The sequence below is a fragment of the Rhincodon typus genome, chromosome 4, assembly GCF_021869965.1.
Source record: "Rhincodon typus isolate 14 chromosome 4, sRhiTyp1.1, whole genome shotgun sequence".
Classification (NCBI taxonomy): domain Eukaryota; kingdom Metazoa; phylum Chordata; class Chondrichthyes; order Orectolobiformes; family Rhincodontidae; genus Rhincodon; species Rhincodon typus.
Genome location: NC_063335.1, coordinates 35,654,676 through 35,679,708, shown reverse-complemented (window position 1 = coordinate 35,679,708; position 25,033 = coordinate 35,654,676). Strand labels below are relative to the sequence as shown.

General features: G+C 41.2%; 1 protein-coding gene across 3 annotated transcripts in view; it reads left to right on the top strand.

Annotated features, from left to right (window-relative positions):
• Nucleotides 1–25,033, top strand: part of mrpl13 (mitochondrial ribosomal protein L13) — an 86,036-nt gene that overhangs the window by 25,897 nt on the left and 35,106 nt on the right. For 2 of the 3 annotated variants that reach the window (XM_048595523.1, XM_048595522.1), the window contains exons 5-6: nucleotides 5,924–6,010; nucleotides 12,412–12,533. In XM_048595523.1, coding sequence (XP_048451480.1) covers nucleotides 5,924–6,010; nucleotides 12,412–12,533 — 209 coding nt within the window. Of the gene's footprint in view, nucleotides 1–5,923; nucleotides 6,011–12,411; nucleotides 12,538–25,033 lie in introns of those variants that run through there. The other variant, XM_020509623.2, reaches the window with a different exon arrangement.

Sequence of the window (25,033 nt, the reverse complement as noted above, 5' to 3'; positions counted from 1 at the left end):
CATTGTCGATTGTTGGAAAAACCCTACTGGCTCACTAATTTTTTTCAGGGAAGGAAATCATTGCCATCAAGCCAGGGGATCAATCCTGGTTCAATGGAGAGTGCAGGAGAAAATGTTAAGAACAGCACTAGGCATGCCTAAAAGTGAAGTGTCAACCTGGTGAAGCTACCAAACAGGATTACTTGCATGCCAAACAGCTTAAGCTGCAAGTGATAGATAGAGCTAAGCGATTTCGCAACCAATGGATCAGATCGAAGCTCTGCAGCCCTGCCACATTCAGTTGTGAATGGTGGTGGACAATTAAATAACTCACTGGAAGAGGAGAGTCCACAAAAATCCCTGTCCTAAACAATGGAAGAGCCCAATACATCAGTGCAAAAGATAAGACTGAAGCATTCGCAGCAATCTTCACCCAGTAGTGCCAACTGGATAATCCATCTTGGCCTCTGCCACTGGTCCCCAGCATTATAGATACCGGTCTTCAGTCAATTTGATTCATTCCAAGTGATATCAAGAAATGGTTGTGGACATTGGATACTACAAAGGCGGCAAAGACATCATTCCGGCAATAGTACTGAAGACTTGTGCCCCAGAACTTGCTGCTCCCCTAGCCAAGCTGTTCCAGTACAGTTACAACACTGGCATATACCTGACAATGTGGAAAATTGCCCAGGTATGTCCTGTACAAAAAAACCAAGGCAAATCCAACCTGGTCAGTTACCACCCCATTAATTTACTCTTGACTGTCAGTAAAGAGATGGAAGGTGACCACAACAATGCTGTCAAGCAGCACCTGCTCAGCAATAACCAGCTCCGTGATGCCCAATTTGAGTTCTGCCAATACCTTGTTTCGGGCTTGGTTCAAACATGGACAAAACAGCTAAATTCCAGAGGTGAGGTAAGGTGAGAGTGACAGCCCCTAACATGAAGGCCGCATTTGGCTAAGTGTGGCATCAAGGAACCCTAGCAAAACTGAAATCAGTGATATCGGGGGCAAATTGTCTGTTGGTTGGAGTTATACCTCGCCCATAGGCTGATGATTGTGATTGTTGGAGGTCAGTCATCTCAGCTCCAGGACATCTCTGCAGGAGCTCCTCAGGGTAGTGTCCTAGGCCCAACCATTTTCAGCTGCTTTATCAATGACCTTCCTTCCATCATAACGTCAGAGTGGGAATGTTCGCCAATGATCGCGCAATGTTCAGCACCATCGGTGACTCCTCAGATACTGAAGCAGTCAGTGTTCAAATGCAACAAGATCTGAACAGTGTCCAAGCTTGGGCTGACAAGTGGCAAGTAATATTCATGCTACACAGGTGTGTGATGGAATACTCCCCACTTGGCTGAGTGGGTGCAGCTCCAACAAGACTCAAAAAGCTCAACACCTTGCAGGACAAAACAGCCTGTTTAATTGTAGCCACTCTCTTTACCACCAACACTCAGTAGCTGCAGTGTGTTCTATCTACAAGATGCACTGCAGAAATTCACCAAAGATCCTTAGACAACACCTTCCAAATCCACGACACTTTGATCTGGAAGAACAAGGGAGCAGTTATGTGGGAACACAACCACCTGCAAGTTTCCCTCCAAGCCACTCACCACCCTAACTTGGAAATATATCATTGTTCCTTCACTGTTGCTGGGTCAAAATCCTGGAATTTGCTGTCTAATGGCATTGTGGATCAACCCACAGCAGGTGGACTGCAGCAGTTCAAGAAGGCAGCACATCACCACCTTCTCAAGGGCAACTTGGGATGGTCGATAAACGCTGGCCAACCAGCAATGCCCATGTCCCACAAGTGAATTAAAAAAAAAAACTCCATAAAAACAGAAATTGCTGGAGATACTCAGCAGGTCTGGCAGCATCTGTGGAGAGAAAACAGAACTAATGTTTCAGATGCTGTCACTCTTCTTCAGAACTAGAAGCATCAAAGAAAAGGGAAGAGTTCTGAAGAAAGGTCACTGGAATAGAAACGTTATCTCTGTTTCCTCTCTCCGCAGTTACTTCCACACCTGCAGAGTTTCTCCAACAATTCTGTTTTATTGTAGAAGCAATATGTTAAACTATTGAAAGGACAAAGCACGAGGGATAGAGTGGATAGAAAAGCAGTTTGTCATACTGTTTTTGGTATAGAAAAGCCCTTCAGTATAAACATAGCAGTGAGACAGCCATGTAACTTATTTATTTAATATGCATGAATTTACACCCTGTTACTTGCAAACTATCCAAGCATGATAGCCTAGATCTCTTCAATTATATGTTAAAGCCATTTACTTGCACTTGCCATCTGAAACTGGGCAGTTGGGTGCGCTGTTTCCATATATCCATCACTGGAATGTGAAAATGTTCTTTACGGGTCATGTATTTTGTGAGCACTCTGTTCTTCACTTTGACATAAGACCATCGTAAAAATTATAAGCAGTGATCTAGCCACAACAGAAAACCATTTGGCAGCCAACGCTGCATGACTCACATTGTCCTGGATATGTTTAAAAAACACTGAAGCAAGAATCACTGAAGCAGTCTCTGTCCACATGTAACAAGATCAGAAAAACATTTAAGCTTGCTCTGATGAGTGGCAGATACCTTCTGTGTCACACTAGTGCCAGATAATGACTCCCTCCAAATAGAGAAACTCTAAATATCTGTCCTTGACATTCAGCTGTATTCCTGTCACTCGATTTTCACCATCAAATATCCTTGGAAATACTGTTGACTAGAACTTCAACTGGACCGTGCAATAAGCATTATGGTTATGAGGGCAAGTCAGGGGACGGGAATACTGCAGTGAGTAATTCATTTCCTCTCCAGCATCCATCCCCCATTTACAAAGTACAAGTTAGGAGTATGATGAAATGCTGTTAACTTGTCTGAATGACCGCAAGTCCAAAAACACTAAAGAAGGTCACTACCATCTGGAGCAAAGCAACCAATTTGACTTGACAACCCTCCAGTTTGTTAAGTGTTGACTTCTTCAACCACTGACACACAGTGACAGCTGTATATACTTGCCCCAAGATGCACTCCAGAAACTTGCTAAGCCAATGATCCTCGCTCCTGTAATGTCCCATAAATTAAGCAAGAAGCAGTTGTCAATGCCAGAGCTTTATCTTTTCATTATTGGATAGATGCTGAACAGTTGCACTGTTTAGTATTTCTGTAGATTGCCACATTCTTGCACTAATGTGCAATAGCATCAAACATTAGTATATATTGTTTCTTACTCCATAATCCTCAATATAATTAAGTTCCTTCATTTCAGTAGGACTGTTGAGAAAAGCTCCTTTCTGCCGATGGAAAGGGCAACTGACTCCTCTTGTGTTGTCTGCTTACATAAATTATAGCCAAAGTGACAGGAGACAAAATTAAATTGAATTATAATAAGATATTTCAGTTTGTGTACATTATGTGCACAGTTAAAAGCGACATACATCATTAATGTTTATAGAGTTTCAATACAAAAGTTCAAGATTTTAATAGATTAGTCAGTGTGTGATAGTTTTTTTTTTACTTTGTGAATAAAGCCCTCATGATCAGGATTGCACTTGTCACAGAAGAAGAGATGTTTCCAAAGCTATTGTGGATCAACTAACCGCTAGAAGAATTAATATATTAATCCTAGTTCAAAGTGTTCATCATAAAATCCCCTGATATAAAGGCAAAGCAATCACAGATTTTTTTTGGGTTCGTGCATTTAATACTGTGTATTTTTAAAATTAACTTATGGAAATAAATGCATTTCTGTTTGATTATCAGGGTTATGACAGACAAATCTAAGGTTAATTTCGTGCCTCACAATAAATGTCACACTTTTGAGAGCATGGTGGCATGTAGGAGGGTTTAGCTGTCTGCTGGTTCATGTTAATCACAGCATAGCACAAATTAGAAAAGAATCTTTAACTATTCCTTTGTTTTTATTTTGCCTTTACTTTTAAAGATTAAATGTGATATTTGTAAGTAATTTTTAGAATGTAAGCCCTTGACACCCTTGGGGCCTTTTAATAGCCATGAACACCATCTTTCAGTGGTAGTAAAACTAGGGTGTAATTCCTCACAGAAAATAAGAACATCAAAGTTAAAACATTATCTAAATTGTAACCTGATGTAAGAATACTTTAGAAAAGAAATTTTTAATATCCATCAGTAAGTTCCCACGAACATTCTTCAGCCAAAACCTGTGGATATTTGTTCTATGTCTTGTAACCTTTTATTTGTGTATATTTTCCTCTGTGATTAGATTTATTCCAAGTTGACTGTTTTCATGAGATATTGAGTGATTTGTTGGTAGAAGTCTGGGCCACGGGCACTGATTTTATCCTCTTGTCTTATAACAAGTTGGCTCTGAATAGGTCAACATTGTAGTTAGTCAGCAGGAAGATATGAGTTCTTCCCTTTTCATTTAACATAACAGATATAAAAATCATGCAAGATTAAAATAATTAAAAAAGATGGAGATTTTTGTAATTTTTGATTTTCAATTATTTTATGTTTAAATTCTATTGATTTATTTTCTTTAAATCCCTTGCAGTCTTTAGTATTATTGACAAAAGAAAAAATATTTCAGAGTGCCGGAAGCACTCAGTCAGTCTGCATTTGTGAAGCATCTGATGAGTTAGCCTTTCACATCTGGCAGAAGGTCCACACCTCAGCCATTAGGTGGGCTGCTAAGTGGTTCAATCATTGCCGGCATCCGTTTGTTCGCCTCTTCATTCATTCTCCAATGGTATCCTGTCTCAATGAGTCAAAGAATTTGAACAATAACCGAGGAAATATGTGCACTGTCAATCTTCGTCTAGTTACTCATTCTGGCATTTTTGATTTGTGTTCTTCAGTCTCTTGAAGCATTTCCATCTAGTCTTCCATTCTGTTCTGACTCTCCAATTGTACAACAAACTAAACTCTTGCTAATTCTATTATTTCAGCTGAAAGTACTTTTGGTAATATGTCAACACTTCACTCGTTCAAACGGAAGTGTTGTTTTACATTGAACCATTAAATTCTTTATGAACTCTGTATCACTTTTAATCATTATGAATTTTAAAGGGAAAATGAGGGAAGCACAAACTGATGTAGTGCCACGTACGATTACTTTTGTGAAGTCAATTCAGTGCAATTTTTAAAAATTGTAATTGGAGTGTTTTTTTGGGATAAGTAATCCTTTATTGTATACATGAGCTTTGAAATCCAGAGGTCTTTTTCTCCAATCATAAACATCCCAAATAAGCTTTGTTTTTTATAATTTAAGAAAAATAAAAATGCTATGAAGCCTTTAAAATTTTAGACAGAAAGTGTGCAACTTTTGCTGAATTATCAATCAAGTATCAAAGCATAAACAGACTATGAAAATTTTTCTGAAGAAGGGTCTCGACCCGAAACGTCAGCCTTCCTGCTCCTCTGATGCTGCTTGGCCTGCTGTGTTCATCCAGCTCTACACCTTGTTATCTCAGATTCTCCAGCATTGGCAGTTCCTACTATCTCAATGAAAATTCTATACCATCACATGCTGATATAAGCAAAATAGGGAGAGCAACAAAACGAGTTTACCGAAGGATGTAACTACGGCCTTTTTGTTTACTTTTCAGGAGCTTGTATCCTTGCTCCCATCTACCTTAAGTCATAAAATGATTACCTTTTAATCTAAAATCTGTTGTTAACATAATCTGACAGAACAATACACGACACAGCAGAGCATGTGAATGTGTGAAATGAGGGTAAGCTAGCCTTGTTTAATGTGTTCATATGCCAACATAATTAAATCCAAATACGGTAAACTTTGTAAAACCATTGTGTTCACCTGAGCAAATTTATTTTCAAGACTTCTTTTTGATCTTGAGATGTTACAGTTGTTAGGTTTTGATTAACTCTCCCATGAACAGTTGTAATTAGTAAACTGGTTGGAATTTCAGTGGTGTATTTTCATTACAGATTGTAAAACTGGCTATCTACGGAATGCTGCCCAAGAATCTGCAACGAAGAACCATGATGCAAAGGTTGCACCTCTTCCCAGATGAGGTATGTATTACAGGCATTAATTTTATTTTCGCTATTACACAATCACATTCATCTGATACTCTTTCTTATGATACAATGATATATGCCAACATTGGAAGTAATTATGTGCTCCCAGTTGGGGTGAACTGTCAATTTTGCTGAGCTGGCTGTTCCGAACCAAGTGACCAGTCTCAAATTTTATAAACCTTTTCATTTATATAAAAAAATACCCAGCTGCTTTTGTGGATTTGTAGCTCCTGTTTAGTCCATTTATTTTGCAACCCTGCCTTTGAAGATCCTGATGACATAAACTGAACGCAGTAACACATCCTTAAGAGCAGGGCATTGCTGATAGTAATTGTAACTGCTGGATTGTACACCTTTTCCTCTGATATCAGGATTGTAGGGTTGCAGGGGTGTCAATGCCACAATTACAAAAATGCTCAGTTGCTTGCGAGAAGCACTTTAATATCATGTCGGTCATTTGAAGAGCTGCAGTTTTTTTGTTACAATATACACACTGCAGTTCTGATGCTGCTGCCATTCTCCAAGCCTGTACTACAGGCTATAACCTGATTGATTTCTTATCGCAGTCAACAGCAGCTTGGTTGAAATGGTTCCACCACACATACGGAGGGTACAAGCATTCTGCCTTGGTATCATTGGGGACAGGCAACAGAGCGCAAAGTTAACATTCCACGCTGTTCCATTGTAAGTTGGTTTGAGCCAAACAAAGGCCTTCCTGGCAGCAAATTCCAGCAACATCAGGGTTTATTAATTTGTTGACCCAGTCACTGTAAAACACATGGAGTCTAGCACTTGCATTTGTTTGAAGCAAGGAATAAGAAAGTCAAAAAGATATTAAGAAACAATTAGTCTTCATTTCCTCTATTACATTCCAATATATAGTACATATTTTACATAATGCTCCTTATGAAAATAATTGAAAACATGCATAACTGTCTTTCACTGGGAAGGAACTTCAGAGTTGAAAGGTCCCACATTTAAAAAAATATACGTTTTTATTCCAGTCAGCAGTTGAAGGATTTAAATTTCCACGAATATTGTCTGATGGGATATACTCAACTGCCTGTTAAAATTTTATGCGTTGGATATATTATTAATTAGGCTGATGTATTGTAAAGGGTACATAATTTTATGACCTGTTGCTTTGAATTTGCAAGCACAGTTTTATTTTCAGATGGAACTCTATAGTTGAGGCTGTGCAAACTTGTGAATGTTGTTAAAGTCCTCATAGGGACCAATAACTTTATAAAAAGAGATAGAAACTTGCCATAGGCCAATATATGAATTGTACATCAAGACTTCACGTTTTAAGATATTTACTGTGACAAACAAACTGAAATCAATGTTGGCTAAACATTTGTAATTAATGCACGAAACTAAAGAAAAGGTGTCTTCCATTAACTTACAACTGACAACCCCAGGTGCACACATTTCTGAAGAAGGGTCCTGACCCGAAACATCAGCTTTCCTGCTCCTCTGATGCTGCCTGGCCTGCTGTGTTCCTCCAGCTTCACACTGTGTTATCTCAGACTCCAGCATCGGCACTTCTTACTATCTCTGTGGAAGTAGAGTTGTCTCTTTTCCTTGCCCCACGATGGTGAATCTTCCAGTGTCCTTTTAAATAAAGTCCCTTCTGATTTTGGGGAAGGGCTGTGTGGCTTGGGGAAAATGAGCATAGATTTCGCTAACGAAGTAAAACAAGAAATTAAGAAATTAAATGTGGGGTAAAAGCAGTCGTTGTGTTGACGAACTTCCGTTCTTTTTTAAAATACCTTTAAAAGTATTTAGTTGGGAACAGCATTGAAGGTTCAGGGGATAAATATCAAGGAATAATGTAATGCTATAGGACACAAAGAAGCTCATTTGGACGCTCTGGGTGAACTAGATTACCTGTTAATGGTAGCAGATGGGGACTGAATAATGCAACATTTCCCTATACAAGATATAGGGTAAATCTAGGCCATTTGATTCCTCGGGCCTACTCTGATATGCACTTGGCTGTTAGTTGGTTGCTATCAGTCGTGGCTGATCTGGTTGTGACTCAGGACCACTTTTCAACCCCCACCCCATCCCCAATGCCAAATTACTGTTGACAGTCAAGTAGATTAAAAATCTGTATTGAATGTATTCATTAACTGTCCCTTCACTGCTCAGGGGGAAAGAATTCTGTTGACCACTTTTGGAGAGTACTTGGGGACATTACTGCTTTGATTAAAAGAAAGAGGTTATGTCTGCGATTGACAGATTGTATGTGCTGCCTGAGGATGCCTGCACCCTGCCACTCCACTGCTGACACCAGAAGGGAGGAGATTGCTTAATTGCTAATTGCTGGAGGATACCGGATTCAGTGCCACTTGAGTGCCTGTGTGGCCATTTAATTCCATCAGACTTCCACCACTGGGTGAGACACACCCCCTCACCAATGTTAAATTTCATTCCTGTGGTGTATGGTAGATCTATGGACTTTCTTTATCCCATGAAATTGCTACACGGTGTTAGCTGTTAACCATTATTTGAATCTAGGTCTTTTTCTCTGTTTTCTACTGAAGATTTTGAGGGATCCTGACAGAATAATATGATAGGCAAATTGACGATAACCATGGTCCAAGTATATACAAAATATGCAAAACAATTCCCTTACTTGGCTGTAAATCTTATTGCTTGATTGCTGAACGGTCATGACAGCACTTGGAAAGCAGAGTAGTTTGTAAATGCCGTGCTGTTCAGGGATGATGACCTTTGAATCAATGTATGATACATAATTTATAAAACCTGCCCACTTTTAGAAACATATGAAGAGTCTTTCAATAAAAATGCATCATGTTAATGTTTTCCATATTCAATTTTTAAAGGAAACATTCCCTTCTTAAAAGCTGTGTTCATATATTTTTTTCTTCCAACCAAACTATATTTCATTCATATTAAGGTCTTTCAAGTCTGTTAGAAGAATAAAGGATGTTTACTACAAACTGATAAAATTCTAATGAGACTAGACCGTCTAAATGCTGGAAAGGTGTTTCTGATGCACGGAAGGTCATAGGCTAAGAATACTGGGTAGGCCATTCAGGAGAAAAATGAGAAATTTCTTCACTGAGAGAGTGACGAGCCTGTGGAATTCTCTGCCACATAAGTGGTTGAGGCCAAATCATTGAATATTTTGAAGAAGAAGCTAGAAGTAGCCCTTAGGACTAAAGGGATCAAAGGGTATAGGGAGAAAGAAGGAACAGGGTACTGAGTTGGATGATCAGCCATGATCATACTGAATGATAGAGCAGACTGGAAGCACTGAATGCTCTACTTCTCCTATTTTCTATGTTTTTATGTTGAGGAAAGAGAAAGGCAGTGTTCAGCTCAGCTGTGATCCTTCCAGTCATCAGGTAGCCTGTCAATGCTCACTGCCTAGTTAGTATGATAGATAACAGCTCCTCTGAAAATCTGCTTCCTCTTTCTGATTTCTGGCCTGGCAAGCGTATTTTTTTGTTTATCCATTTCGTGATTTTTATGATGTGCTCTCCTCACAATTACCTGAAATATCAAATTATGGATATCTTTCATTCATGAAACACCATCTTCAACAGATTTGTTTTGCAAGATAATCAATGCTTCTTGGGTTCTTGAGCAACCTTTATAAAATTATTTATTGGAGAGATTTAATATTTAGATTCACCTCTATAAATATTTTTATGTGAAAATTTGTAAGTGTTCCAGAAATTTGGCCATCTGGATATATGTTATGCAAAGCAGAAGATCCCATTTTAAATGAAATGCCAAGAAGCATAAGCCAAGACTCCATATGTTCATTTCATTTTCTTATGGACGTAGTTGACTTTGCCTTCCAAAGGCCTTTGTAAATCCTACTGCCCTCATTTACCTTTTTAAAGGAAGGTCATTTTTTCCGTACATATTATCTTCAATCATTGAATTTTCCCACAATTTAACATGCTTGTCTCTTGCACGAGAATTTGTCATTGATATCGAAGATGACATTTTCCAACTGTCACATGTCCAAACTAATTCAGTATAAACACATAATTGATTTAAGAAAAATCCACCGTGTGAACCACTTAAAATAAAAATCTGCCATTATACTGACAGTTTTCTTCCTGCCTGCTGTAACAGCTCAAGATTGTTAATACCATCTTTGTCATGGACTGATTAAAGGTTTTAATTTTTTTTTGCTTGTACTGATTATTTACTTGTGTTTTATTTTATCATGCTGGTTAGGAAAGAATGCACAGGTAGTTATGGACCTTCAATGGCACAAAAAAGGGGCAACTAACTAATTCCCAAGTTGCATAATTTGCATGCCACTGCAGAAAGCAAGAGACACGAGAGCTGAGAGGAAAATGTCATCTCTACAAGTCACCAACTGTACTCGCAGGCAGTACACACAATACTCACAGACTGCCCTCCACAAGCCCTAAGGCAGCAGAAAGCCAGCTGCAAAGACCAACCATCGGCTGTGATGTCAAGTCATCCTCAATTCCTAGAAAGCATTTAGCAGTATAGACATCTTGGATGGTGCCATGGATTGGTGTAGAAGTGACCATCTTTGTATTACCTCATATCACACCATCTTTACTTCAAGTAGAGCCAGTGTTGCCAATCGCAGTCATTGTCAGGAAACCTATTGCTACGTGTCCAAGTTCTGTTTCCGTTCATTTTTGTCTGCGGCTGCATTTTGAGTCGCTCAGAGCTTTCTGTATTCTTATCCCATACTCCCATGATCCTTTTTAATTGTGTTGTTGTCTTTGAGTTCCACTTTTGTATAAATTACAGCTCGCACTCAAGTTGCACCTGAATTTGTAAATTAATTATGCAATTTGCTGACCCAGGAAAATTGTAAGTTATTGGCATTTTATAATTATGATGAGATTATCATCAGTTCTTAATCATTCAATCCTGCTAGTACAAATAGATAGAAAAAAACTCCACAGAAATGACACCTAGACCATAAAGCATAAAACTGTACAGCACAGGAAAGGGCCCTTCGGCCCATGATGTGCTGATCATGACTCAAAATTAAACTAATCCCTTCTGTCTGCCTTTGGTCTACATCCCTCCATTCCTTGCATATTCATGCATTTATCTAAAAGTCTCTTAAACGCCCCTACTGTATCTACCTCCACCATCACCCCTGGAAGCGCATTCCAGACTCCTACCACTCTTTGTGTTTAAAAAAAAACTTGCCCTTTTCGTCTCTTTTGAACTTTTTCCCTCTCCCCTTAAATGCACGCTCCCTAGTTTTAGACATTTCAACTGTGAGAAAAAGATTCTAACTATCAACCCTATCTATGCATCGCATATTTTTATAGACTTCTATCAAATCTCCCCTCAGCCTCTGCTGCTCCAAAGAAAACAACCCAAGTTTTTCTAGCCTCTCCTTGTAGTTCATACTCTCTGATCCCGGCGGCATCCTGGTACACCTCTTCTGCACCCTATCCAAAGCGTCCACATCCTTTCTATGATGTGCCACCCAGAAATGAACTCAGTCCTCTAAGTGTGGCCTAACCAAAGTCTTATAAAGCTGCAACATGACATCCTGACTCTTATACTCAATTCCCCGACCAATAAAGGCAAGCATGCCATAGGCCTTCTTTATCACCTTATCTACTTGCGTGGCCACTTTCAGGGAGCTGTGGAATTGAACCCCAAGATCCGTCTGTACATCAATGTTGTTCAAGGTCCTGCCATTAACTGTATACTTTTCCTAAACATTTGGTCTCCCAAAGTGCAGCACCTCACTCACATGGATTAAACTCCATCTGTCATTTCTCTGCCCATAGCTGCAACTGATCTATATCCTGCTGTAACCTTTGACAACCTTCTACACTATTCACAACAACACTGATCTTTGAATCATCTGAAAACTTACTAACCCACTCATCTACATTTTCATCCAAGTCATTTATATAAATCACAAACAACAGAGGTCCCAGTACAGTACAGATCCCTATGGAATGCCACTAGTCACGGACCTCCAGCCTGAGAAACGACCTTCCACCGCTACCTTTTGCCTTCTGTGGGAAGCCAATTCTGAATCCACGCAGCCAAGTCACCATGGATCCCATGCATCTTAATCTTCTGGATCAGCCTACCACGAGAAACCTGATAAACGACTACCTGTGCTGGTAACTTATGTGACATTTAAAAAAAGTCACTATTCTTATTCCCTGGAAGGTGGTTCCAGGGTTTTGATCGTTTCAATTAGAAATATTTGGAAAATTATTTCTTAAGCCTTAAGAAATTATGTGTTAGTTTAATATCTCTGCAGAGTTCTGTTGTACAACCAACCTGAAAATAAGTACATCAAAAATCAAACATATATTCTACTACATTTGATAAATCTTGGCTGCAGTGGCAGCTTTCAGCCTCTTGCTTTTCTACTTCAAAAGGTGATTCCAGATGAAATCCTAAAGAACCTGGTGGAAGAACTTCCACAACCACGGCAAGTACCCAGAAAGTTGAATGAATTCACTCAAGAGGAGATTAATGCCTTCCCAAGACTATGGACACCGTAAGTAGAATATAGCTTTCAGTAGTTTGGCAAATTTGCCAAACCTACAAAACCACATAGCAATCTACTTTTCAACAATTTTCGTTCATTACTCTTATGTTGGGTTAGGTACAGACAGTAAAACTACACAGTAATGAGCTGTGTATTTTCCAAACACAAGCTTCAGCACTGCAGTAGACAGTGCTTTGTTTAAATGTCTACTGAATTGTAAATACTGATGATTTACTGCTACACACCTAATCAGCTTTCCAACTGGTGATGGAATAACCTTCGACAACTGCGATCCTGATTAACATTTTCATTCCTATTTTCCCTAATGTTTAGTGGTTTTTAATGTAATCCTGGAAATTGTGTGAATTTAGCTTTTGTGAGTGCAGCTAAGCCCTTTTCACACTGTGCAGAGCAGAGGAAACATCTGGAACTGAATGGAGCATGAATTATAAGTCCAGACAATGAAGATGTACAGAATATACTGTTCTATCTCTGGAGACCCATTTGTATGTGGTCCAGAACATTAAGTTAATATCTTTTACCAAAAGTATTTATTAGTGGCTGGAAAGACATTGTCCAAAGATTTATTTATTAAACAATTTTATCAGAAAAATACGGAAGAAAAATGAACTGTAACTTTTGGCAAACCTGCTGTGTCTCCTGCTGGTTGATTTTCTTTCATACTGTGCCACTCTCTCCCAGCGCTTCAGGCTCCTCTTCAATGCCCCATGCTGTTCCTCAGTGCCTCACACTGTCCCTCGGCACCTCATGTGCTCCCTTGACACTTCATGCTTCCCCTCAGCTCCTCTTATTCTCCTTCAGTGACCCATGCTTTCCTTTGGTGCTTCACAATCTCACTTGGCACAATCCCTTCTATTCATTAGATACCATCTCTCTGTCTGTGTGTGTCTCTCTCTCTCTTTCTTTCAATTTTTCTCTATCTCTCTGTGCATCATACATCTCACTGTTCACACTGTCCCCTCTCTCTGTCTGTGTGCCACCCATCCCCTTCTCTGCACTTCATCCCTCTGTCTCTCTCTACCACCATTCCCTTCTCCCTGTCTGTGCAGGATCATTCTACTCTCCACAAGCTGTTCCTTCCTCCCTGTCTGCCACCTTCCCTCTCTCTCTGTATGCTGCCCCTCTCTATCTCTTTGCCTAGGTGCTGATCCCTTTCTCACCCTTTATGTGCATTTCATCTCTCTCTCTCTCTCTCTTCTCTTTCTGCACACCACTTCCCCTTCCCTGTCTCTCACCACACATGACCCCACTTTCTCTGCACATTATCCCCCCCTCTCTTTTTTACTGCACTTCATCTCTCACATGCTGCATGGCTTCTTTCTCTTGCTCTGCATCCTTCTCTAGATCCCTGCAAACCTCTCAACTCCCCTCTTTCTCCTCACCCCTCTCTCTGTCCACTCCCCATATACACTCTTATCTATTAGCACCTCTGTGCCCTTTAGTCCATGAGTCTGAAGGCTAACCCAAGAATTTAATATGTTCCAATATGTGACCCTTGGCAAATTGCAGCTTCTGGAAGTTGTAGTTTGTTAGGATTAAGAGGTCACATCATTGTTCTGTCACCAATGTAAGAAGGTATCGTGGCAGCTGTACGTTTGGTAAAGGTTAAACAAGATAGACATAACCCAAACGATTATGGAAACATTGATGAAGGCCACTGAGGCTACAGTGGAAATTACTTTATATTATGCAAGTAGGGGAAGAGAGGGAGGAAACGTAATCTTATAAGACAGATCATTAGGCAGAGGCACACAAATTGAGGATCAGAAGTACACAGAGTGGACAATCTGGGTAGACAGATATAGACATGCATACAAAAAGTGGGAAACAGCAACAAAAGATGCCACAGCCAGAAGCTGTTTTGCCAGTAGGGATTATAATATGGTCAAACGGTCATAAGCATAGCTAAATCCTGAGGTTGGAAGTGAATGTAACATTCAGAGCAAAGGAGTGTTTGGAAAAAAACAAGTGATGCAATACTGGAATCAGTTATTGAGAGTAGACATCAGGATAATATATACAAGACATAACTATTGACAGCAACCAGCATGGCATGATGTAGGAAAGGTACAGTTTGGCAAATGTCTTCAATGCAATGATAAAAAAAATGGTGTTGAACTCCGAAATCTGATTTACTTCAATCTCCGAAAACCGTTTGCTAAAGTTCAACATGAAAGACTTGATTATATTTGTTGCTGTGAGAGTTTTGAGTAAAACCTCAGAATGACCAAAAAAATCAGCTGAAGACCGGTAGAAAAGTGTATGTGTTCTTAACAATTTAGAAGGGATCTTTAGAGAAATGAAATTGAGAGGCTATTGAAATAGTTAACCAGAGCATTACTTTATTGCTGACATTGTGCTGGCTCCACCATGCTCATCAGGTGAACCTTATATAATTCTTTATTTAATAAGTTGTATAATTCAAACATCTTTTCAGTGTAATCACAGTTAGTCTGCTTGGCTGTGTAGCTATTACAAGATCCAGAGGTGGATTCTTGTCAAAATTCTGAATTTATGAAAATGGCTAATTCTGTTGCCATTACAAGCTGTCTTACTGCTGAACTCCCAACATATTTAAAAGGAACCAGGTGTTCAGTAGCAGAGTACAAAGCTGACTGTTCAAGTTTCATACAATGAAATCTCAGTGAAAACTTTACGGCTGTATCTTGTTTAAAACCCACAATTTCCTAAGAACTTAAACATGTGTATTGTCCGCACACTGTAAAGGCATTAAGTAAACACAAGTTTTGTTAGATTAGAGGTTGTACTTTGTCATCCAGATGTTGATTAGAGTATTCATTATTTGTCAGCATAGATCCATTCCCACCCTCTTTGAGCTGTTCAGAAAACCTGTGTGTGTTTCAGCTGGACAAAAAACACTCTTTAGCTTCTATTTTCACAGTACTTCCAGCTTTGAAAGACACATTTTTGAAAGAATTACACCCCTTTTGATGTACTTTGTTCAAACAATGAACATCTGCTGTCGGTTATAATGACCTTTCCCCCTCTCCCCTACTGCTGTTGACATAGTCAAAAACTTTCTTTTCTAAGATTTTCTTTGTCAGGGTCCCCAGTCACCTTCAAGCCCGCTCCTGTCAGAAAGCTGCCGTCAACCTCTCCGCCACCAATCTCCAGTCTCACCAGTCTTTCTGAAGTCCTCAAGCACGTTATTATCACTCATTACAACTGCGTTCATCATTCCTTTTTCAAAACTGTTCAATCCAATTTCTATAATTCCCTACCTGGAACACTAAGCCCTGATCAAAATTGCTAAACGATATCCTTTGTGACTACTCATTCTGCTTAACATGTATCCTGGTGGCAATCCCATCTGTGCTGCTGGACATGCCCTTCACTTTTCCAACTGGATTCCTTTGTATTCGCATTGCTGTAACCACCTCAGTTACAGCTTTGGTTGTTAAACCTAAATTCTTCTCACTCACTTGTATCTGTGCGTCCCTTTGACTCAGTGGGTGAGACTGTCATCTCTGAATTGGATGGTTGCGGAGGTTTTTGACTGAAACATTAAACTGAAGCCCTGGGTTCTCTAACTGATTCATGTCAAGAGCCAGTTTTCAAATTTAAGATAATTGCTTCTAGTGTGAAGATATCCATTATTTTTGTCTCCCGTACCTTTTCATTCACTCACAACTTCAGCACATTAAGATGATGGAAAGCTTAGCTCTAAGGCTCTGAAAGGAGAAAATGACCAGCTTCCTGAGTGTCTAAACTTAACTGTAGTGCACGGAAACCTCCATATCTGGTTCAGCAAGATCAGCTTCAGCTACCTGCAGGTCAGAGGCATATCTGAGTATGAATTTACAGTACTTGGTTCAATGCCTCTCCATACCCCTATCCCTTCAAATGTCACCAACTGAAACATGCTGTTTAGGAGTTCAGTTGAGGTGGGGTGAACACGACAACCTTAATTCCAACATGGTGCTATCTTTCCTGGGCCCAACCATAGAGGTGGAACCCAGACTCAAATAATAATTAGATGGTTGGTACTGACCAATGCTAATGCATTGGGTAGTCGGCATGTGAGCAAGGTACAATCATGGCTCCAGTGACAGTCCATCAATTAAAACCAACATTAGTTAGCTTCAGTGAAGATATCAGTGTTGCCGTACATGTCAGTGGTCAGGATCTGTGTTATACAAGTGAACTCCAAGTGACAGGCAGTGACTAGTGGGGTACAGCAGGGATTAGTGCTTGGACCCCAGCTATTCACAATATATGCCAATTATTTAGATGAGGGAAGTAAATACAATATTTCCAAGTCTGTAGACAATAGAACAGAATATCCTTTATTATCACGTGTACTCAAGTATAGAAGTACAGGAGTACAGTGAAATGTTTACGATGTCGCCTGTCATGGTGCCACATTAAGTATAAAGTATCTAGGTACAAATCTTAGATACAAAAAGAAGAATAAAAAAGAAAATAAGTTGCATTACCTTACAGTGATTCATAGTGTAAGTTAGAAATAGGACATAGTTAAAAGGATAAACATTACAGTCAGATAAACAAGTTATAGATCAACATTGCATTGCAGCAGATCAGCACAGGGGCTTTCGCACGTGGTCTGACTGGCCTCGCAAGCTACTGACTGCATACACCAGACCCCAGTCCAACAACTGTCCCCGCTCCACTCCATGCCTCCAGCCCGCTCTACTCCGGCTCTCTGCCGTTCCAAGCCTCCAAACTGTTCCACTCTGGTTCTCAGCCAATCCACACCACTCCAGACCTCCAGCCCACTTCACTCCAGCTCTCGGCTGCACCAAGGTAAGTTTTCTTATCGGAAAAAAAAACACTTTAAAATCTCAGGAGAAAAGAAGGAGAGCTGGGTGGGAGGATGAGCTGTGTGGAGGATGCAGAGATGCTTCAGTGTGATTTCGCAGATGTAGTATAATGTGAATAAATGTGAGGTTATCTACTTTGGTAGCAAAAACAGGCAGGGAGTAGATTATTATTTGGTGATAAATTGGGAAAGGGGGAGGCGCAACAAGACCCGAGTGTCCTTGTACACCAGTCACTGAAACTAAGCATGCAGGTGCAGCAGGTGGTAAAGAAGGCAAATGTCATGTTGACATTCGCTGTCAAGAGAATCGAGTACAGGACTAGGAATATCTTGCTGCAACTGTACAGGGCCCTTGGTGAGACTACACCTTGAGTATTGTTTGCAATTTTTCTCTTTATCTGAGGAAGGATGTTCTGGTGATGGAGGGAGTGCAACAAAGGTTTACCAGACTTATTCCAGGGAAGGTAGGATTGATGTATGAAGAGAAACTGGATCTGTTAGGACTATATTCATTGGAGTTTAGAAGAATGAGGGGGAATCTCATAGAAACATATTAAATTCTAGCAGAAGTAGATAAGGTAAACACAGGAAGGATTCACTGATGATGGGGGAGTCCTTAACCAAGGGTCGCTGTTTAAGGATATGGGATAGACCATTTGGACTTTGATAAGGAGAAACTTCTTCATCAGAGAATGTTGAGCCTGTGGAATTCACTGCCACAAAAAACAGTTGACACCAAAATTTTGATTGTGTTCAAGAAGGCAATAGATAATTATGGCTAATGGGATCAAAGACTGGGAGAAAGTGGAAACAGGAACTGAATTAGATGATCAGCCATGATCACACTGAATGGTGGAGCAGGCATCAAGGGCCAAATGGCTACATTAGCTCCTATTTTCTATGTTTCCATAAACACCATCCTTTGAAGGATACATTGATAATAGATATTTAGATGGGAAAGCATCATGGAGTACCTTTCTCTTTAACCTCATTGTACTTACATAGAGGCTGTTATATAAAGAGCTTTAACTGTGCAAAGTGCAGAAACACTGCAAATGTGCCAACATGGCTGCCAACAGGAGCTGTACTTGTATGGAATGTACTTATATCCTTGTTCAGATCCTGGATCCCACTGTCAGAGCTGGATATTTCACTCTGATCAGTGTAGACTGATGCACCATGTCTACTTCAGTCTGGAATTAGGGGACAACGGAGAGGTCCTAGCCAGTTGCAGTGGGTCTTCATCTTGTTGATCCTAAATCCCACACATAAATCATGTACAGTATAATCTGACTATGCCCATGACTTTTATAACAAAATATCCCTATAATATGTTATAGCTAGCCAGTATATATATTTCACATTATTATCTTGTGCAATGGAATGTTTCAGTGCCCTCTCAATTCTTGAAAATCTCCATTTGTTGCTCCTTATAGGCAAAAAACCTCTGAGAATTTGCTTTTGGATGAATTTGAGTTAATGAAGCACAGGCCAAGTTACACAATTTGAAGTGTGCAAATGTAAAAGGACAGTTTCTTTGAAAATGAATCCATCTCCATTAATGGAGTAAGTGTCAGTCTAAAATCTAGAGGCTCAGCTTTAGTAAAACAGTAGGAAGGATACCAGCAATAAATAATCCAACCTTACCCATCCTCCACTTGTTCCATCGTGCAATTGGTAGACTGGTAAAATGGTATAACAAAAGCAGAGTTAATTAAATATTGTAATCCTCCTTAGCCAGATTCCTGGTTTCCCGTAGGCACTGTCATCTATGTGCTGGAAGATTTATTGCCAGTAAGTCTGGGTCTTGCTACATCTTCGTTCTAAGAACAATAAGGTTTAAAGTAATACCATAATTTTGGGGTGATTTCATCTGTAGCTTTTGAAGTACCATAAACTGCCACGCAATAAATCTGATCTTGCTGCCCATAGTGAAAGTGTTCGCTACTAAGGAAATCTCATCATAACCAACAAACTCGCTACCAGTTTTGCACAAATTTTTGATTTATTACAAATAAAGTGTGGCTCTCAGCCAATCAAAGCTTCAATAAATAAGTGTGTCCTTAAAGTGGGGGGTGGTTGGGAGAGGATTCTGGTAATATTTTTCTGGAAATATAAATGCTCCCAGATGTCGGATTTTTGGGATTTATTTCTTAAATTTAAGCTGTCACAAACATAATTTTGCTAGGTGCATTAGAATCTGATGGCTGACATGATGTTTGCAAATTCCACAGTGGCACAGCTCTGAAGTAAAATGCTTTTTTTTTAGAAAAGAACATGCAGGCCAAATGGTTAAACAATCACAATTAGAGAGAAGTATGTTGGAAAATTTTCTGTGCCAATATAATGAGCCATTCGACACTTAAGTTTTATATTGTACCATTTTATACTTCAGTAAAATGTCTGATTTTTTTTTCCCATCACTGTTGTAATTTTTTTCTTGGGAACCTTTATTCAATGTGTGCCAAACTTTTTTCCAGACGACTAAAATGTTCAATTGCTTTCCGTTCAACACAACTCAGTAACATCTTTGTTTGAAATATTTGCTTTCTTTCTTTTAGAAAGAAGGGAAGGAAATGGCTTTGCTCTGCAATATTACAGCACAAATTTATATTGGCTAGAAAGACTGAATTTAGATGTTGTTATAAGAGCCATATTCCTATATATCACTAATTTCAAAGGTACAAGGATAGATGGGAAGTGTACACTTTATTTCGATTGGTATTTCAATCTCACATACTTAACTCCTGTCTTGATTTCTTAGCACACTTGCTCCATCACCTACAGACAATGGCAGCAGCATGTACCATCTTCAAGATGCACTATAGCAACTCACCAAGGCTGTTTCTACGGTGCCTTTCAAACCCAAGGTATTTACCAAGAAGGACAAGCAGCAGATGCCTTGGGAATACCATCACCTGCAAGTTCCCCCTCTAAGCCACACACCATCCTAACTTAGAAGTATATCACCATACATTCATTGTTGCTTGGTCAAAATTCTGGAACTGCCTCTCTAACAGGGTTGTGGCATCAGGTCAAACATGGGCAAGGAAACGTCCTGCTGGTTACTACATACTTTGTATTAGTATTCTTCCATGTTACATCCCACTTGGAGGAAGCACTGAGGGTGGCAGGGGTACAGCGTATATTTGGGATGGGGTGCTTCACTGTCCATCACAGAGATTGGTTCAGCAATACCACCACTGAACAAACTGCTCGAATCCTAAAGGACATAGCTGCTACACTGGGTCTACAGCAGGCAGTGAGGAAACCAACAAAAGGAAAAGACATACTTGATCACCTCCTCATCCATCTGCCTGACACAGATGCATCCGCCTATGACAGTATCACTAAGGGTGATTTCCTGTCTTCACATCAAGGATAACCTCCACCATGTTGTGGGGCACTAGCCCTGTGCGAAATGGGACAGATTTTGAACAGACCTAGCAACCTAAGACTGGGCATCCATGAGACAATGTAGGCCATCAGCAGCCGCAAGATTATCCTAAACACAATCTGTAACCTCATGGCCTGGCATATTCTTCACTCTATTATTACCATCAAGCTAGGGGATCAAACCCTGCTTCACTGAAGACCTGCGGGATGGCATTCCAGGAGCAGCACCAGGTATACCTAAAAATCAGTTCTCAACCTGATGAAGTTACAACACAGGGCTACTTGCATGCAAAACAGCATAAGCAGGGAGTGATAGACAGTGCTAAGTGTTTCCACAACCAGCAGATCCGTTCTAAGCTCAGAGTGACCATATCTCATCCTCACTGATGGGGGAGCCCAGCACAAGAGTGCCAAAGATAGGGCTGAAGTATTTGTGACAATCTTTAGTCAGAAGTGCTGAGTAGATGATCCATCTCAGCCTTCCAATGCCCCCAGTGTCACAGACGCCAGTCTTCAGCCAGTTTGATTTACTCCAATTTGTTACTGCCTGAAGGCACTGGATACTGGAGAGACTTTGGGCTAAGACATCATTCCAGCAATAGTACCGAAGAATAAGTTCCAGAATTTGCTACTCTCTTGGCCAAACTGTTTCAGTTCAGCTATGATGTTGTTACCTAGCCAGCAATGTGGAAAATTGCTCAGGATAAGTCCTGTACATGAAATGCAGGACAAATCTGACCTAACCAAGTGCTGCCCTATCAGTCTACCTTTGATTGTCAGTAAAGCGATGAAAGTGTCATCAATGGTGCTACCAAGCAGCACTTACTCTGCAATTAGATGCTCACTTTAGGTTCTGCCAGGGTCACTCAGCTCCTGACCTGTTACAGCCTTGGTTCAAACATGGAGAAAAGAGCTGAACTTGAGAGGTTGAGGTAAGAGCGACTGCCCTTGACATCAAGGCCGCATTTGACTGAGTATAGCATCAAGAATCCATTGCAAAACTGGAGTCAATAGAATTCGGGATGAAAACGCTCCATGGGTTGGAGTTCTGCCTGGCACAAAGGAAGTTGGTTATGGTTTTTGGAGGTCAGTCTTTTAAGCTCCAAGCCACCTTTGCAGGATTTCTTCAGCATAACGTCCCCGGCCCGACTATCTTCATCTGCCTCATCAATGATTTTCAGCAAAAGGTCAGACGTGGGGATGTTCACAGATGATTGCACAATGTTCAGCACCATTCACGACTTTTTGGATACTGAAGCAGTCCGTATCAAAATGCACCCACACCTGGACAGTATCCGGGTTTGCGCTGATATTTGGCAAGTAGCATTCAAGCCACTCAAGTGCCAGGCAGTGACCATCTCCAATGAGAGAGAATCAAAGAGACCTTGGAGTGCAGGTTCATAGTTCCTCGAAAATGAAGTCACGGGTAGATAGGATCGTGAAGAAGGCATTTGGTATGCTTGTCTTTATGAGTCAGTGCATTGAGTACGGGAACAGAAGTTGCTGGCAAAGCTTGGTGGGTCTGGCAGCATCTGTGGAGAAAAAAATCAGAGTCAATGTTTTGGGTCTGGTGACCCTTCCTCAGAGGACTCTATGTCAAGGACAGACCCTCTGAGGAAGTGTCACCGGACCCGAAACGTTAACTCTGATATTTTCTTCACTGATGCTGCCAGACCTGCTGAGCTTTTCCAGCAACTTTGTTTTTGTTCCTGATTTACAGCATCTGCAGTTCTTTGTTTTCAGAAAAGATTTACAAAGATGTTGCCAGGGTTGGAGGGCTTGTGCTATAGGAAGAGGATGAATACACTGGGGCTATTTTCCCTGGAGTGTCAGAGGCTGAGGGGTGACCTTACAGAGGTTTATAAAATCATGAGGGGCGAGCATGGATAGGGTAAGTAGACAAGGTCTTTTCCCTGAGGTGGGGGAGTTCCAAAGTTAGAGGGCATAGGTTTAAGGTGAGAGGGAAAAGATTCAAAAAGGGACCTAAGGGACAACTTTTTCATGCAGAGGGTGGTGTGTGTATGGAATGAGCTGCCAGAGGAAGTGGAACAACATTTAAAAGGCATCTGGATGGGTACATGAATAGGAAGAGTCTAGAGGGAAATGAGCCAAATGCTGGCAAATGGGACTAGATTTATTTAGGATATCTGGTTGGCATGGACAAGTTGGATTGAAGGGTCTGTTTCGGTGCTGTATGTCTCTATGACTGTTATAAAGCGGAGGTTGACCCACCCTCCTGCTGAAAACTAAAACCGAAACACCCAAAGAGGAGCAGCTTGCCCTATAATCTGTAAAAGGAGTGTAAAAAGTGGTGTAATCTGCCTTTCAGCAACTTCTATTGGTTAAATAAAATAAACCCCTGACTTTACAGTCAACAGGTAACAATTTATTTATCTAACAGTGAACAAATTAACCCCTTCTAACTACTAACTATTCCCAAATAAAACAAGATTCTAATAGTATGCTGTTCCAATAAATACAAGTCTTACTTATATAAAATTAAGAAAAGTAGAATTTAGTCTCTTGAAAATACAACCAGGTTATGTGTCTTCCAGAATGCTCTGTGCCTTCTCCATTGATTCTTCTATCAGAAATATTCACTAGTTGTGCCGTGGGTACCTTTGGTCTTTAGATGGTGCTTTCTCTAAGACCAAGAGGAGTCTATGAGAGCCAGCGATTCTCTCTTGAGAGCTGAGCGCTGTTAACACTGGCAGGTGGCAGTTAGCTCTCCTGTTTTTACCCAGCATCCCTTTCTTTTGTACCATTGATGACATACCAATTTCTTACAATAGAATTGGTCCTATGTTGTCAAAACCATCAGATTTAAATTTAATCAGAGATAGTAGGAACTGCAGATGCTGGAGAATCCGAGACAACAAGGTGCAGGGCTGGATGAACACAGCAGGCCAAGCAGCATCATAGGAGCAGAGAGGCTGACGTTTCAGGCCTTGACCCTTCATCAGAAAAGGGGGAGGGGAAGGGGGTTTTGAAATAAATAGGGAGAGAGTGGGAGGCGGATAGAAGAGGGATAGAGGAGAGGATAGGTGGAGAGGAAACAAACAGGTCGACGAGGCGGGGATGGGGCCAGGAAAGGTGAGTGTAGGTAGGGAGTTAGGAAGGGGATAGGTCAGTCCAGGGAGGACGGACAGGTCAAGGGGGCGGGATGAGGTTGGTCGGTAGGAGATGGAGGTGCGGCTTGAGGTAGGAGGAGGGGATAGGTGGGAGGAAGAACAGGTTAGGGAGGCAGGGACGAGCTGGACTGGTTTTGGGATGCGGTGGGGGGAGGGGAGATTTTGAAACTTGTGAAATCCACATTGATACCATTGGGCTGCAGGGTTCCCAAGCGGAATATGAGTTGCTGTTCCTGCAGCCTTCGGGTGGCATCGTTGTGGCACTGCAGGAGGCCCAGGAAGGACATGTCGTCTGAGGAATGGGAGGGGGAGTTGAAATGGTTTGCGACTGGGAGGTGCAGTTGTTTGTTGCGAACCGAGCGTAGGTGTTCTGCAAAGCGGTCCCCGAGTCTCCGCTTGGTTTCCCCGATGTAGAGGAAGCCACACCGGGTACAGCGGATGCAGTATACCACATTGGCAGATGTGCAGGTGAACATCTGCTTGATGTGGAAAGTCTTCTTGGGGCCTGGGATGGGGGTGAGGGAGGAGGTATGGGGGCAGGTGTAGCACTTCCTGCGGTTGCAGGGAAAAGTGCCGGGTGTGGTGGAGCTGGAGGGGAGTGTGGAGCGGACAAGGGAGTCACGGAGAGAGTTGTCCCTCCGGAAAGCAGATAAGGGTGGGGAGGGAAAGATGTCTTTGGTGGTGGGGTCGGATTGCAGATGGCGGAAGTGTCGGAGGATGATGCGTTGGATCCGGAGGTTGGTGGGGTGGTACGTGAGGACGAGGGGGATTCTTTTTTGGTTCTTATTGCGTGGACGGGGTGTGAGGGATGAGGTGCGGGAGATGTGGGAGACACGGTTGAGGGCGTTCTCGACCACCGAGGAGGGGAAGTTACGGTCCTTGAAAAACGAGGACAACTGAGATGTACGGGAGTGGAATGCCTCATCCTGGGAGCAGATGCGGCGGAGGCGAAGGAATTGGGAATAGGGGATAGCATTTTTGCAGGAAGGTGGGTGGGAGGAGGAGTATTCTAGGTAGCTGTGGGAGTCAGTGGGCTTGAAATGAATATCGGTTTCTAGGTGGTTGCCCGATATGGAGACAGAGAGGTCCAGGAAGGGGAGAGAGGTGTTAGAGATGGTCCAGGTAAACTTAAGGTTGGGGTGGAAGGTGTTAGTGAAGTG